The 12,863-nt window shown below is 50.9% G+C and overlaps 1 protein-coding gene across 1 annotated transcript in view; it reads left to right on the top strand.

The window, feature by feature from the left end:
* LOC104465091 (voltage-dependent N-type calcium channel subunit alpha-1B-like) overlaps positions 1-12,852 on the top strand; it is a gene marked incomplete at both ends in the record, with an annotated part of 96,697 nt that extends 83,845 nt beyond the window's left edge. Inside the window, 4 exons of the mRNA XM_010078004.1 lie at positions 7,867-7,975; positions 10,311-10,418; positions 11,698-11,810; positions 12,725-12,852. Coding sequence (XP_010076306.1) covers positions 7,867-7,975; positions 10,311-10,418; positions 11,698-11,810; positions 12,725-12,852 — 458 coding nt within the window. The remainder of the gene's footprint in view (positions 1-7,866; positions 7,976-10,310; positions 10,419-11,697; positions 11,811-12,724) is intronic.
* Positions 12,853-12,863: the final 11 nt, after the last annotated feature.

The raw sequence follows: 12,863 nt of genomic DNA, 5'->3' as shown, positions 1-12,863 counted from the left end.
AAAGCCCAGCAGTGGGTGTTCACAGCTGCACAACCAGAGCTGCTCTGTGCTCACACGTGCATAAAGCTCTCGGGTTTTTCCCCCCCCCTCTGAAATCCTGTTCTGTTAAGAAGTAAGAAAATAAAAGGGGAAAAAAAGATCATGTGTTAAAATAGGCATTTTAAAGAAGCCTCGTTGTCTGGTTTTCTCGTGCAGCATCTCTATGCCGCTCTGCTCAGCTCTTGCAGGAGCGTCTCCCCGGGCAGTGGCACTGCAGATGTGCCTTCCCTGGGCTCTCTTTGCCCCGTGACTTACCTGGTATCTCCTGTAAATGCTGTTTTCTCTTTACAGAACAAAACCACAGAACTTAGCTACATATGAATGGTTTCTGTTTAAAATACAGACTCCTGATTTGTTTTAATGTCATCTTTAATTTTTACCCATCTACTAAGAAACCTCTAAACGATGTCTGTGTGTGACTGAACCATAAGTAGAGATGGGTTCAAGTCAAACAGCTCAATCCTGGACTCAACATCAGATTTCTCTGAGCTTGGAGGTGGTCAGGTTCATTTTGCACATTATCAAAGAGCCCTGAACTACAGAAATAGGGACCTAAGACCAAATCTGAAATTTTCCCTTGGTGTAAGGCTACAGCTTGGGCTGACCCCTGCTCCCAGCTGTGGTTGCTGATAAACTGAACCCTCATGGGCAAGTAGTAGCAGTTTTTACTCCTTCCCTCCTCCACTTCTATGTGCAGCACTAGGAACAGCACATCTATGGAGACAGATCGGTGCTGAGCATCTTCCCCCAGATGACAGCTGCGTGTGGGTCACGGCATCCCCTTGCCCTACGCCTGCGGGGTGCCCCTCAATGGGGTCACTTGTGCTGTTCTCCCACAATTGGTGGGAGACTTGGGGAGGACGGTGCAGCCCAGCCGGCCACGCACATGTCTGAGCAGAGGGACTACAACCCCCTGGTCCTGCAGCCGTAACTCCACCAGTGCCGACAGCAACCAGGGCTTTGTCTCCCCACTATTTCTGCTCACTCCCAACAGATTTTTTAACAACCTTACTGTTCTGTCCAGCAAAAGCTCTTTTACCCCACATCCACCCTTTTTCTTTCCATGTATATTTTTCCCAGTCCTCTTTGTTTGCAAAGTTTTTGTGTGTTTTCCCCCGTCTTCGTCTATGTTGCCTTCTCAGTATGTGCACACTGTCGGTTCATTTGGATTTTTCCCTCTTTGCAGCCTCCTCGGCTGCCGTCCTTCCTTTCTGCTGTTTTCTGGTTCCCCTTTCTCAACTGTTCTCCCTGGTCACCGTGACCAGCCTCTGCAGTTTCGTGCGCGTGGCTTTGCTGCTTGCGTGGAGGTGCATGCGTGGGGTCCTCTGGCCGCGCTGCTGGGGCACCAGGAGAGCTCTATCCTGCACTGGGAGGGGGAGAAAGGCTGTGGGAAATCAATTCTAAAATCTTTTATACCTCACCAGATGACAAGAGGGAAGAAAACCACTTTGCTTCAGTATCTTGAGATTTGTTCGCTGGGTTTGAGAGCCTGGGGATGTGATTCTCAGGAACGCTGTGATGCTAGGAGTGGTGATAACCCCAGCCAGTACTCTTTGGAGTTATCTTTTTATTCCAGGGATGGGAGAAGGCAGTGTTGCCAGCAGGCACCTCTCCTCCTCTGCCCAAGCCTAGCTCTAGGCAAAGCCCCATGTGGGGTCTGCAGGGGGTGCTGGCAGCCAAGGGGGCTCTGGGCTTTGTTCTGGGGTTCTGTCGGTGCTGCCCAGTATGGCTTTGCACACCCTGTTTCAAGGGTGACTTGTCACAGGCGTTAGGAGGGCTCTGGCTGTCTCTCTAGCACCTCCTGCCGTGAGCAGGGCTCTGGGATGGGTGATGGGGAGATCCCGGCGCTGGGCTGACTCCCCATCTGCACTGCAGTGGCACCTCACCTTGCCCATCACTGCCACCTGGGTTTAAAACCTGGATTTAGGTCCCTGAAGGTTCACAAGGGTCAGAGTGGTCCATTTGCCACTGCCCAGCCTTGCTACCTCTTCTGCACAGAGCTGAGCATCACGCTTTGCTTTTGCTGGCCAAAGAGCAGGATTGCACCTGCTGAAGGTGGGGTGACCCCCCCTCTGCCAGGGCCAGAGCCCACGTTTCAGGACACAGCCTTTGCTCCTCCGTTGGCCATGAGGAGGAGGAAGGCCATGGGCATCTTCCCTGAAGCAAACAGAAGAGTTAAATAAGAGTCGAATAAATACAACTAGGTCAGGGTGAATTATTCATAGCAAATAATTTATTCACCAACCCCAGCCTCGTTTCCCACAGGCAGCGCTCCGTTGTCCTGAATTTATTCACGTTTGGGGGTTATTCCCAGAGCAGTTCTTGTCCCAGAGGCTGTTCAGGAGCTGCTGATGGGGTGCTCTTAATAATTCAAATCCATCGGGGCGCCAGCTAGTCTTCCTGGCATTCACAGCTCGGTATGCTCCTCTTCCTGCTAATGCTTGGACTAATGTGTCAGTAAATAAGATTTATGGTGCAGATATTTCTGGTCAGTGCTCGCTTTCTGGGTCAGGCTGGGGGACAGCAGGAGACCTCTGGGCTGTGGACACGGGGATGGATTTTCCCCCATTTCTCTAACACATTCCCTGCCTATTCGGACGTTGTCCAAGAAGATCCCAAGCAGATGTGCAGAAACCAAACGCTGAAAGGGCACAAATTCTGCTGCTGCTACTTGACACAAAGGTTTGGTTTCTCGTTAGCGGTCTTTGTTTATTTGCAATTAAATCACTGCTAGAAGTGGCTGCACCCCTCCTGACCACACAAGCAACTGGAGCAAAAAGCGTTGCCTCCCTCGCCCTATCTGTAATCTGTTACTAGCTTATTATCTGCACAGAGTTAATTAGGAGACTCTAGAGACAATATTGCAGCTCCTGCCTCTGGGACCTTTTCCTGCAGAAATATTAACGAGCTCCCCTGGCCACCCCTTGCTCAGGAGGGGGATGCCTCCAAAACCGCCTCATTAAAACCAGGGCTGGAGGAGGGTTCCCCCAGCATGGCTGGGAAATCAGAGCGGGGACTCCATCTGCTGCCGGGTGCTTTGTCTCTAAGGCTCTTGGAGGAAATGGGAAGCGAAGGGAGGAAGAGGAGCAGCGTGGGGAGCTGGGGAGCCCTTTCCTGCCACGTCTGAGCACTTGGGAGGGATTTTTACCTTTTTTTTTTTCCTGCTCCCCAGTTATTAGTTCACCTGAATGCCCCATGTCTGTGGCTGGCAATTCCCAGAGCACCCCAGGTGATGCAAGGCTTTTACTGGGGCGAGGAAGCATCGGGTTCCCTGCCATCTGCATCAGCAGGCTCATGTGTTTTCCAGCTGGGGGCTAGAAAGATGGAGAATTATCCAAATCAGATTTTTTTTTTAAATCAAATTTTTGCACCGTGTTCCAAAGCATGAGGAACTGGTAAGACGCAGCCTTGCAGCATAACTTCAGCCAGAAGAGACAGCAAAAATGGGGGGAAATGGTAATTTTACTGTAACCTGTGTACAGGCTAAACAACTGGTTCAGGGTTTTTTTTTTTAACCATGTTGCTGCCTGTGCTGCATGAAAAACATTGAGATTGTCTCTTCTATCCTGGTTAGGGATGAAAATCAAAAGGTTTTGATGAATTTTTCAAAGAGCAATTTTGGGTCAATCAGAATATTTGACTTTGAAAAATTTTACCCATTTCAGTTGGATTCCAGTTCCTTTTAAGTGGCTCCTATAGAAATGTAAATGAATTAAAAAGCAGGTAAAATTGGAAAGTAGCTTTGAAGGGATTGAAATCTCTTGCTCTGCACATTGGAAGGAGATATTTTTACGTTCAGGTTGTTTTAGAATATTGGGGGTAAAAACCAAAAATGTATTTTTCTTTGCAGTTTCCAGTGTTTCAGTTGCATTTCTAGCCCTAGGCAAACGCACTGGAGGATGTTGAGGGAAGTTCAGGGGCCGAGTCCCTCCTGGGTGGGCTGTGCCGGTATCCAGCTGAGTCCTTGGGGTGCTGATGGTGGTGTGGGGACACGATGGGAGCGTGTCTCACCAAAACACCTTCCCTCGCCTCCCCCACACGGCGTGCTGGCAAAGCTCTTCTGAATCAAAGATGAATCAGTTCCTTTCTCCCAACTGCTCCGTCCTCGGCAGCTCTCCCAGAAACGGGGTATATCCATTTAAGCAACATATTTTCTCAAGTGGGGGGCTTCCAAGGATGGAGTTTTCACTGATGTCGGAAGGGATCCGAGACCTGTTGGGCTTAGCTGCAGCAGGTTAAAAGGCACTTCTGTCCCCTTTTTCTTGGCTAGGAAATGGGCAGTTGCTCACCCAGGTAGATGCAACTTGCAGCTGAGCTTGCTGTGGAGCTACTCCTCAACTGGCTGCCAACAGCCTGCCCTGGGGAGGATGGGGAAATACGTCCTGGTTTGCCACCCTGATAGATGAGGGATGGGACAGGAGACATCCCCCCTAAGCCAGTCTAAGCCTCCCCTCTCGGAGGTGGCTGCTGGAGCCAGCTGTCCCCAGCCAGGAGCTCTGGGATGCCTGAGGAGCTGCGCAGGGACCACACTGTTGGCTGATGGTTTATCAAGTTGGAAATTGCAATGTTAAAGGTGGTGGGTTGACCTGTTTGACCAGTTTGCATATTGGGATGGAAAAAATGCCGCAGACCAGGCAGCACGGAGGGTGATGTGGGGAGGACGAGCGGGTGGGAAGCAGTGTGGTCTGGGGAGAGGCTTCTCCAGGCAGCACTCCCACCCAGCACTTGCACGTGAGTTTTGCTCAGTTCACCTTTTTTCAAGTGTGCAACTACACGTGTGTATCCTCTTGGAAAACCTCTGTCTAAATCCTCTGTCCCTGGTTAAAATTTGAGAGGAAAGACCTCCATACAGCATTGCTGCATATAGCTGTGATGTGGCCTGTGTCCTGCATCCGTGTCCTTTGGGACTTTGGTCTAGAAAGTCAGTTGGGGTTCCTGGGACATCTTAGTCCCAAAATGTTTTTTGGCACTAGTTTTTGTGAGGATAGAGCTCTCCTGCGGGGATTTATTTCTCATCTGCTTGTTCTTCACCCCCATGCATCTTCTTTCTCTCTCCATCCCTTATCTCCCTCTCCCACCCCAGTGGGATTCAGTGGGACTCTGTAAGTGGTAACTGGACTCTCATTGATATAATAACTGTCGTAACTTTTTGTGTGCTGAGGACAGAAGTCTACCCCCATGCATCTTCTTTCTCTCTCCATCCCTTATCTCCCTCTCCCACCCCAGTGGGATTCAGTGGGACTCTGGAAGTGGTAACTGGACTCTCGTTGATATAATAACTTTGTTGTAACTTTTTGTGTGCTGAGGGCAGAAGTCTGAATTAAAATCCTGTTTCAATTGAGACAAGTGAACAGAAAAAAATCGTGGCATTGCCAGCATTTGATACTGCCATTGAATTATACAGGGAGGAGAGTCTTGACTTTGCCTTCCCTCTCTCTGATGGTTGTCAGACGTGGAACGTAACCTCTGGGCACACTTTAAGAAAGCTCTTTGAGATTACAATGGCTTGTCTCCGACTTTAGGAGCCAGGGTAGGTTGTTACACGAGTCTTTTGTCCCTGGAGCATGCAACAAGATCCAAATACGTGCAGTAAGATAAATAGGGAGGTTCGGCTCCTCTGAATGTCAGATGGCTCCAGAAGCAGACTTTTTGCACTGGACCAATGCCCTGTGCCCCCGTCCATCACACATCGCCCCTGGGGGGACATGTTGTCCTTGGCTGGCAGAAGGTGCCAGGGCTGGAGTCTGTCCTCTCTCAGGGCACCAAGAGGCCTGAGACAGTTCAGTTCACACCCCTGGGAAGCTGTGTGTGGGAGATTTCTGTAAGCAGGGAGGTTATCCCCAGGGTGGGAAGGATGACCAAGCCTTCGTTCACCAGTCTGGGCTTGGTTTTGAGCAGAGCACAGGAACAGGAGCCAGGGCTGAGCGCCCTGCCTCTTGCCTCGCCTGGGACTCCAGGCAGGTCCCTGCTCTCGGCTACACGATGTTTCCCGTCACCAGCAAACCTCCAGTGAGCAGAGGTGCTGGCACTGCACGGCTTCAGGCAGGAGGGCGAGGGGGGCTGCACAGCCCCGCCGAGTTGCTGCAGTTACATCGAAAGCCAGGATTGCACCAGCAAAGCTGCATTGCTGGAAAACGGTCACAGCTGTGGACATCGCGCAGTGTCACAGCATCCAGAGCCGAAGCGGGGTCCAGGCTCGGCGCTCTCGGCCGCAGCAGTGTGATGCCTCGGTGAGTCTGCAGCCGGCTGCTGGCGGTGCTGGAATTTCTTCAGCAGCACATTGGGCTGTTGTGAACAAAGAGAAGGTTTCTGTGCAGCGATAGGGATCGAAATAACAGCCTGAGCAGCTTGCAGATGTGGATGGAATTCCCTCCCGAGCAAGGGGCCCCGGCTGAGCTGAGCCGGGGTTTTACAGGCTGCCGCGGGCTCGGCACAGGCAGATTAACGCCCGGGGACTTCCGCGGGTCACGGACCCTGGGAGAGCGGAAACACAGACTTGTCTGATACGGCTCCGGCTGAGGAAGTGCTGGAACAGCTTGTGAAAGCCGAGGAACTGAGAAATCATTAGGTTGCGTAAGGAGAATAAATCCATCCTGTAAATGCGTTGCTGAGGTTATCAGCCAGGCTCTGGGAGTGCCTCTCCCCGGCTGCGTTGCTGTGCTCTGCCCCTGGCCGTGTAAAGGGAGCCGTGGCTTTGCAAAGCAAGCTCGGGTACTTCCCTGCTTACCCAAATGATGAATTTTTCTTCTCAAAGGTGGTCCTGACTGGTGATGGGGAAGGAGTTGCTACCAGATCTGAAGATCTTGGAACATACTGGTCCTGAGGGACTGATAGAACATAATTGGGGGAAATTATAGTCAGAAATTATAGAAATTACATATGGCAATCCAGCCCCTTCCCTTTGGTAAGGCCCAGGTGGAGCTGTGTGGCTCATGGACTGGAAGGAAAGGAGACCTTCAGAGCTTCTGGGATGCCAGCAGGGAAAGGAGGCAAGAGGCAGAACCCAGGTGTCTGCAATAAAAAGGCTATTGCACACCTTCACCTGCGAGCAGCCAGACCCAACCACCCCCGGAGTGCTGGAGCCATGCCTCAGGGCTCACCCGCCGTGTTCTCAGGTGTGCTTCAGGCTGTGTATGAAAGGCATCATCACAGAACCCTCCGGAGCCAGCACTGCTCCTGTACAAGGCACTCGCATGTCTCCTGTTGTTCCTGCCACCAAAAGTGCCTTCCTCACGTCCTGCTTGCTGGCAAGGCCACCTGCACGGCTGGACGGGGCACAGTCACCTTCTGGATGGAGACGCATCCTGGGGCGGTGGATGCAAATCTTGTTTCATTCAATGGTGCCAGGTCCCATCTGTTGCTATTGCTCCTGTTGTAGAACCAGAAGATAGGAGAAGGTAGGTGATGTAAGAACGGATGATGGAGGTGGCTTCACAGTTTATATCTCCTGGGTGTGCTGCTTTGGCAGGGTGATGGGTACCAGCCACAGCTCTGGAGGCTGCAGACATGGATGGAGACTGCCAGAAGCAGGGCACCAGGCTGTGAAATGGGATGAGAACATTCAAACAGGCTTCTTTTGGAAGAACTCTTTGTAGGGTTGCAGTACAAATGCTGGCAAATCGATTGTTTAAGCACTAAAGCCACGTTACCTCTCAGACCTGCTCCAGAAAAGGAGTTGACGTCTGTATGGAGAGGATGCATTTTAGCTCAGTGCACAAAAGGTTGACACACGTTTGTCACCTGGCTGTTTCTAAGGGCTGGCAGGGGGGAGGGAAGGGTGGGGAGGAATCCTGCCCCCGCTCCCAGCCACTGTGTTTCTCCCCCCAGCGCCTGGTGCGGATGAACATGCCGATCTCGCCTGAAGATTTAACCGTCCACTTCACCTCCACGCTGATGGCCTTGATCCGCACGGCCCTGGAAATCAAACTGGCCTCAGGTGAGGGGGGTCAGACCCCAGCGTGGCTGTTGGCGTGTTGTCCTGCCAAAACCACAGAAATCCTGCCCCAGGTGGAAATCCCATTTCCTGGGTGCCCTCTGCCAGCACCCAAGGACACAGGAGCCTTGGGACAGGCAGCAGGGAGGGGACCTGAGCATCCCTGTGCCATTCAGGCATCCCTGTCGATGAGATGTGGGGAGATTTGGGGCTCTTGGGGGAGAAGCCCTGTGTGTGTGTTTGTTGCTATATAACAGAAGTGAGAGTTTCCACGCGTATTTTCTAAACTATTCCAGCACAAGGAAAAAACAGCCCGTTCTCTCCACTTGCTGTCTGCTGGCAGCGAAGCAGTGACTCCGAGTGCTGTGAACCACGTTCCACCTTGACATAAAATTTAGTTATTTCAGTGTTTAATCAGGCATTTACTTGACATCCCAATTAAATATTGCAATGTAATAAACTACACTGGCCTTTTCTCTGGGTCGTTACACTATTTAATCAGGCTGGCTGGGGTCAGGATCAAGTCATGACCAGCCAAAGCTCTTTTGTACCTAATTTAAAGGCTCACAGGAGGTAACAGTATTCTTAACTAGCAAAGGGCAGGGCAGGTTAGGATGTTGTGCTTTTCCGATGTGGTTTTAGGCCAGCCTTTCAACCTCTCTGTCTTAATGACCTCCCTCATATGTTGTTTAAACTTTGGCTTTGATGCTTTGGGTAGGCACTGCTGGAAGAAGCCAACATTTTTAGGTCTCTGGGACTCCCCTAAGGAGTGACATGGAATATCAGACACTTATTTCTGAGGATGCCTTTGGGACTGCCTGGGATTTTAGGGGCCAGTGCCTTATTTTAGTAATAACCTCTAGATAAGGACACTGAGAGTTTGTATTATTTTAGGCTTCTAGTTACCTGTCAGCAATGGTAATTCAAACAGCCTTTTTCGACTGGAAAATTTTCTCCCCGCCCTTTCCTTGGCCACACACTGGAAGGGAATCAGAGAAGAGAGCTCAGCTGATAGCCCTGGGTTCTTTCTAAGGTTTATTTCTGCTGTGGGTAGTAGTGGGTTTTTGACCTGTTTTGTTGTTATGTGCTTCCTTTGAATAGGTTTCATGTGCTACATTTAATTGAGTCTTTAGTGGGACTAACAGGCCCTTAATAAACCCTCCCTAATGAGCTTCCATGTGGGAGTTCAAACCACCATCTAGCAGAGTACCCGGAGCCTCCTCCCATTACTTTTCTCTTAGAAAGATAATCTCTGTCATTCAGATGAGCTACTTAATTGCCTGCTGTGCTGTGCATTCATCTGGGAGCTGGCCTGTTGGCTTACATATACTTTAATCACTTTCCACTTGTGTATTGAGACCTCACTTTGGCCTTTTGAATAATGCCGCCGTGTTCAGCTCTTTCTGGTTTACCCTGTGATATCGCTGCCGTCTGATGCTGCTGATAAAGGACGGTGTGCTTATGTCTTGTTGCCAAAAATGTCAGGAAGAGTTGTTTCTGGAATCATAGAATCACAGGATGGCTGGGGTTGGAAGGGACCTTCAGGATCATCCAGTGCCAACCCCTGCCATGGGCAGGGACACCTCCCACCAGCCCAGGTTGCCCAAAGCCTCATCCAGCCTGGCCTTGAACCCCTCCAGGGATGGGGCATCCACAGCTTCTCTGGGCACCCTGGGCCACTGCCTCACCCCCGCACAGGAAAACATTTCTTCCTCACATCTCATCTCAATCTGCCCGCTTCCACTTTAAATCCATTACCCTTCATCCTGTCACTACATGCCCTTGTAAAAAGTCCCTCCCCGTCTCTCCTGAAGCTGCTGGAAGGTCTCCCTGGAGCCTTCTCTTCTCCAGGCTGAACACCCCCAACTGTCTCAGCCTGTCCTTGGCTGGGAGGGGGTCCAGTGCTCCAGCCTCTGACCATCTTCATGGCTGGAGAGGGTTAACAATCAATCATGGCATCGCTCACACTCCAGCACCTCTGACCAGGTCCTTTGCATCACACCTGGGAGGTGCTGATGCCATCCAGCACCTCGAAGGAGCATGCACCTGCAGTTAGGTAGACTAAGCCTGAGCTTAAGTTCAAGCCCCAAGTAACAGCAGAGGGTCAGCGGGTTGAAGCAATGGCAGTTCTGCAGGGTTCACATGCTTTTGACACGGAGGAGGTCACCGATGCCCTTTGCAGCGTCCGCTGCAGCCGGTGCTGGCTTGGTGATCCTGAAGGATGGGAGCCGGGGAATGCCTTCCCCTGTGCCTGCTGTGCGAACAGTGGTGTGTGCTGAAAGGACGAGGATTTTCACTCTTCTTCATGTGCCTCTTTCTCTCCCCTCTCTTTGTTCAGGGGGTGTCAAACAGCACCAGTGTGACGCTGAGCTGAGGAAGGAGATCTCGCTGGTGTGGCCCAATCTGTCCCAGAAGACTCTGGATCTGCTGGTGCCTCCTCACAAACGTAAGTGGTTCATCAGCAAGCACCCGACCCATCCCAGCCACCCAAGGAGCCCAGCGTAGGTTTGTCCCTCCTTGCTTGCTCTGTCCCTACCCCCGTCGAGGTGCACAGTCACCGAGGGGATGCAGCGAAGGAACCGAGAGCAGGTCAGCTGCCAGGTGTCCTCTCCACAGGGATCACAGCCCACACCTCCATGCCATGGTCACCTAAAGAGCAGGGAAGCTGGAGTCATATGTAGGCATGTATTTCATTATGCTACAGTAGCTTTCCTGTACTCAGAAAAACAACAACAAAAAAAAAAAGGGACCGATGCCCGGTGTGACCTCTTCCAGAGCTTTTTTGTAGCTCCTCTGCCGCCAGCCTGTACCTTGCAGGATGGGAGAGCAGGTTCTGCCATCTGGGCTCCAGAAAAACCAGGAGAAGAAGATTTAAAGTTTGCTGAGAACTGACAGAATCAGAAGTGAGGTATTTTGGGGCTAAATGCCTTTGTCTTACTTGATGATCTCCTGGGCAAAGGTGCTGAGAAAATGGAGTTTGCTGTTATCTTGACTGGCCAAGCCAAGGGCTCTGGGTTCCTTACTAATGAGCAACAGTGCAGAGCAATAAAGGCATGTTAATTAAGAAAAATGAGGGAGCTGAGGAGGTGTGAATCAGTGGGTAGTGACTGCTTAAGTCTTCTCCTCCCCTCCTCTCCTGATGCCTGTATATCTGCTGCTTTGGCTCTTTGTGCCGAGCGCTCAGCTGCTGCGCGGGGAGGGCTGGCGGCATCGCTGCGAGGGGGAAGAGAAACATCTGGAAAAATGAAAAACTCTTTAAATGTATATTAGCCCATTATGCCCCAGTTGACTGTAATTCAAAGAAATAGGAATAAGGCTTCTTTGTTGATAAAAAGCTGGCTGCGGGTCTGGTATTCATTTAGCAATTCTCCTGTCAGCAGCGCTTACAATGCCACAGAGCTTTCCTGCCCATGGTTTTTTTTTTTCTGTGCGCTCTCTGTGAACGTTTGCCATGGAGAGCTGGAGTCAGGGGCCATCCCCCTCCGATGGGAAAGGCAGCAACAGGCAAAGATCTGAAAAAGTCTGTTGTAACCTTCTCTTGCTCTTTTTTTTTTTCTTTCTGTGTCTGTTTTGCCTCATTATTCTAACGTCACCTCATCTTTCTCCTTGTATTCCACACCCATTTATGGTTCTTTCATGTGCTCTTTGACTTATTCTTCTCTTCTCCTGCTCATTTCCCTTTCCTCACCTGACCGTCTCTGCTGGGTTTCACCATCTTCTGACAGCCGACGAGATGACGGTGGGAAAGGTCTACGCAGCGCTGATGATATTTGACTTCTACAAGCAGAACAAGAACAGCAGGGAACAGGTCCACCAGCCTCCCGGAGGCCTGTGCCAGGTATTCAGCCAAAACACCTCCTTCTCGATCCTCCCGCTCGGGCAGCATCTTCCCCAGCATTGGGCGACTCTCATGAGAGTCACTGGCACGTTTCATTCAGAAAGTCTGGATGGTTCTCCAGGCAGGATTCAAAAATGCTGTCTCAAAAATGGAAACCTCTTCTGAACGTCTCTCTCTCTCAAAAAATAAAAACAACAAAAAAAATTGTTGCAGTTGCATTTTCCAGTAGATCTGGAAAGGTCTTTTCCAAAAAATGTCAAGTGACATTTGGCAGTCTTAAGTCCTGTTTTCAGAAGTGGCCTAGGGACTGGGAAACACCAAAAGATTTCTTTAGGACACCAAAGAATTATTGAAAGCTGATGACAGTTTGGCTATAAAATGTTTAAATTAGTTTTGAAAATGGGAATTATTCCAAATCATTTTGCCTCTAATAGATTTGAAGATTTTTACAGTTTCTTGAAAATATTTCCATGCAACTGGCTTGGGATTGAAACGTCAGTGATTTCTGATGGGACAGATACCTGCTGATTTCAGGATGATCACCCAGCTGCTCTCCAGCACAGCTCATCTCTCTGTCTACAGATGGGAGGCTGGAGCAGACCCAGTGTCACCAGGCTCCCCCTGAATTGCACAGCCCCTGTGGTCACATCAGCGATGAAATCCCCACCGTGCTCTGGTCACGGGGGGATGCTGTGTTGGAGGAAGGGGATTGCAGCGCAGCTTTGGGCTGTGCAGAGCTGAGGGCAGCGATGGTCCTTCAGAGCCTCTCACAGCTGTGGCAGGCTGGGGTCTGCTTTCTGCTGGGCTGGTCTTTCAGGGTGACAAAGTGGCATTTTACTAACTAGAAAACATCCTGCAGTCTGTCTTCTCCATGCACACCTCTGTCTCTCACAACCTTTCCTTGTGCTCTGCAGCCTGGACCGGTGTCACTGTTCCACCCCCTGAAGGCCACTTTGGAGCAGACCCAGCCCACGGCGTTCAGCAATGCCAAGGCGTTCCTGCGCCAGAAGAGCTCGGCCTCGCTCAACAATGGCGGCGCGCTGTGAGTATCCC

Source organism: Pterocles gutturalis, unplaced genomic scaffold, assembly GCF_000699245.1.
Source record: "Pterocles gutturalis isolate BGI_N339 unplaced genomic scaffold, ASM69924v1 scaffold21778, whole genome shotgun sequence".
NCBI classification, from domain to species: domain Eukaryota; kingdom Metazoa; phylum Chordata; class Aves; order Pterocliformes; family Pteroclidae; genus Pterocles; species Pterocles gutturalis.
The sequence above is the reverse complement of the archived record's forward strand: the minus strand, read 5'-3'. Positions and strand labels throughout refer to the sequence as shown.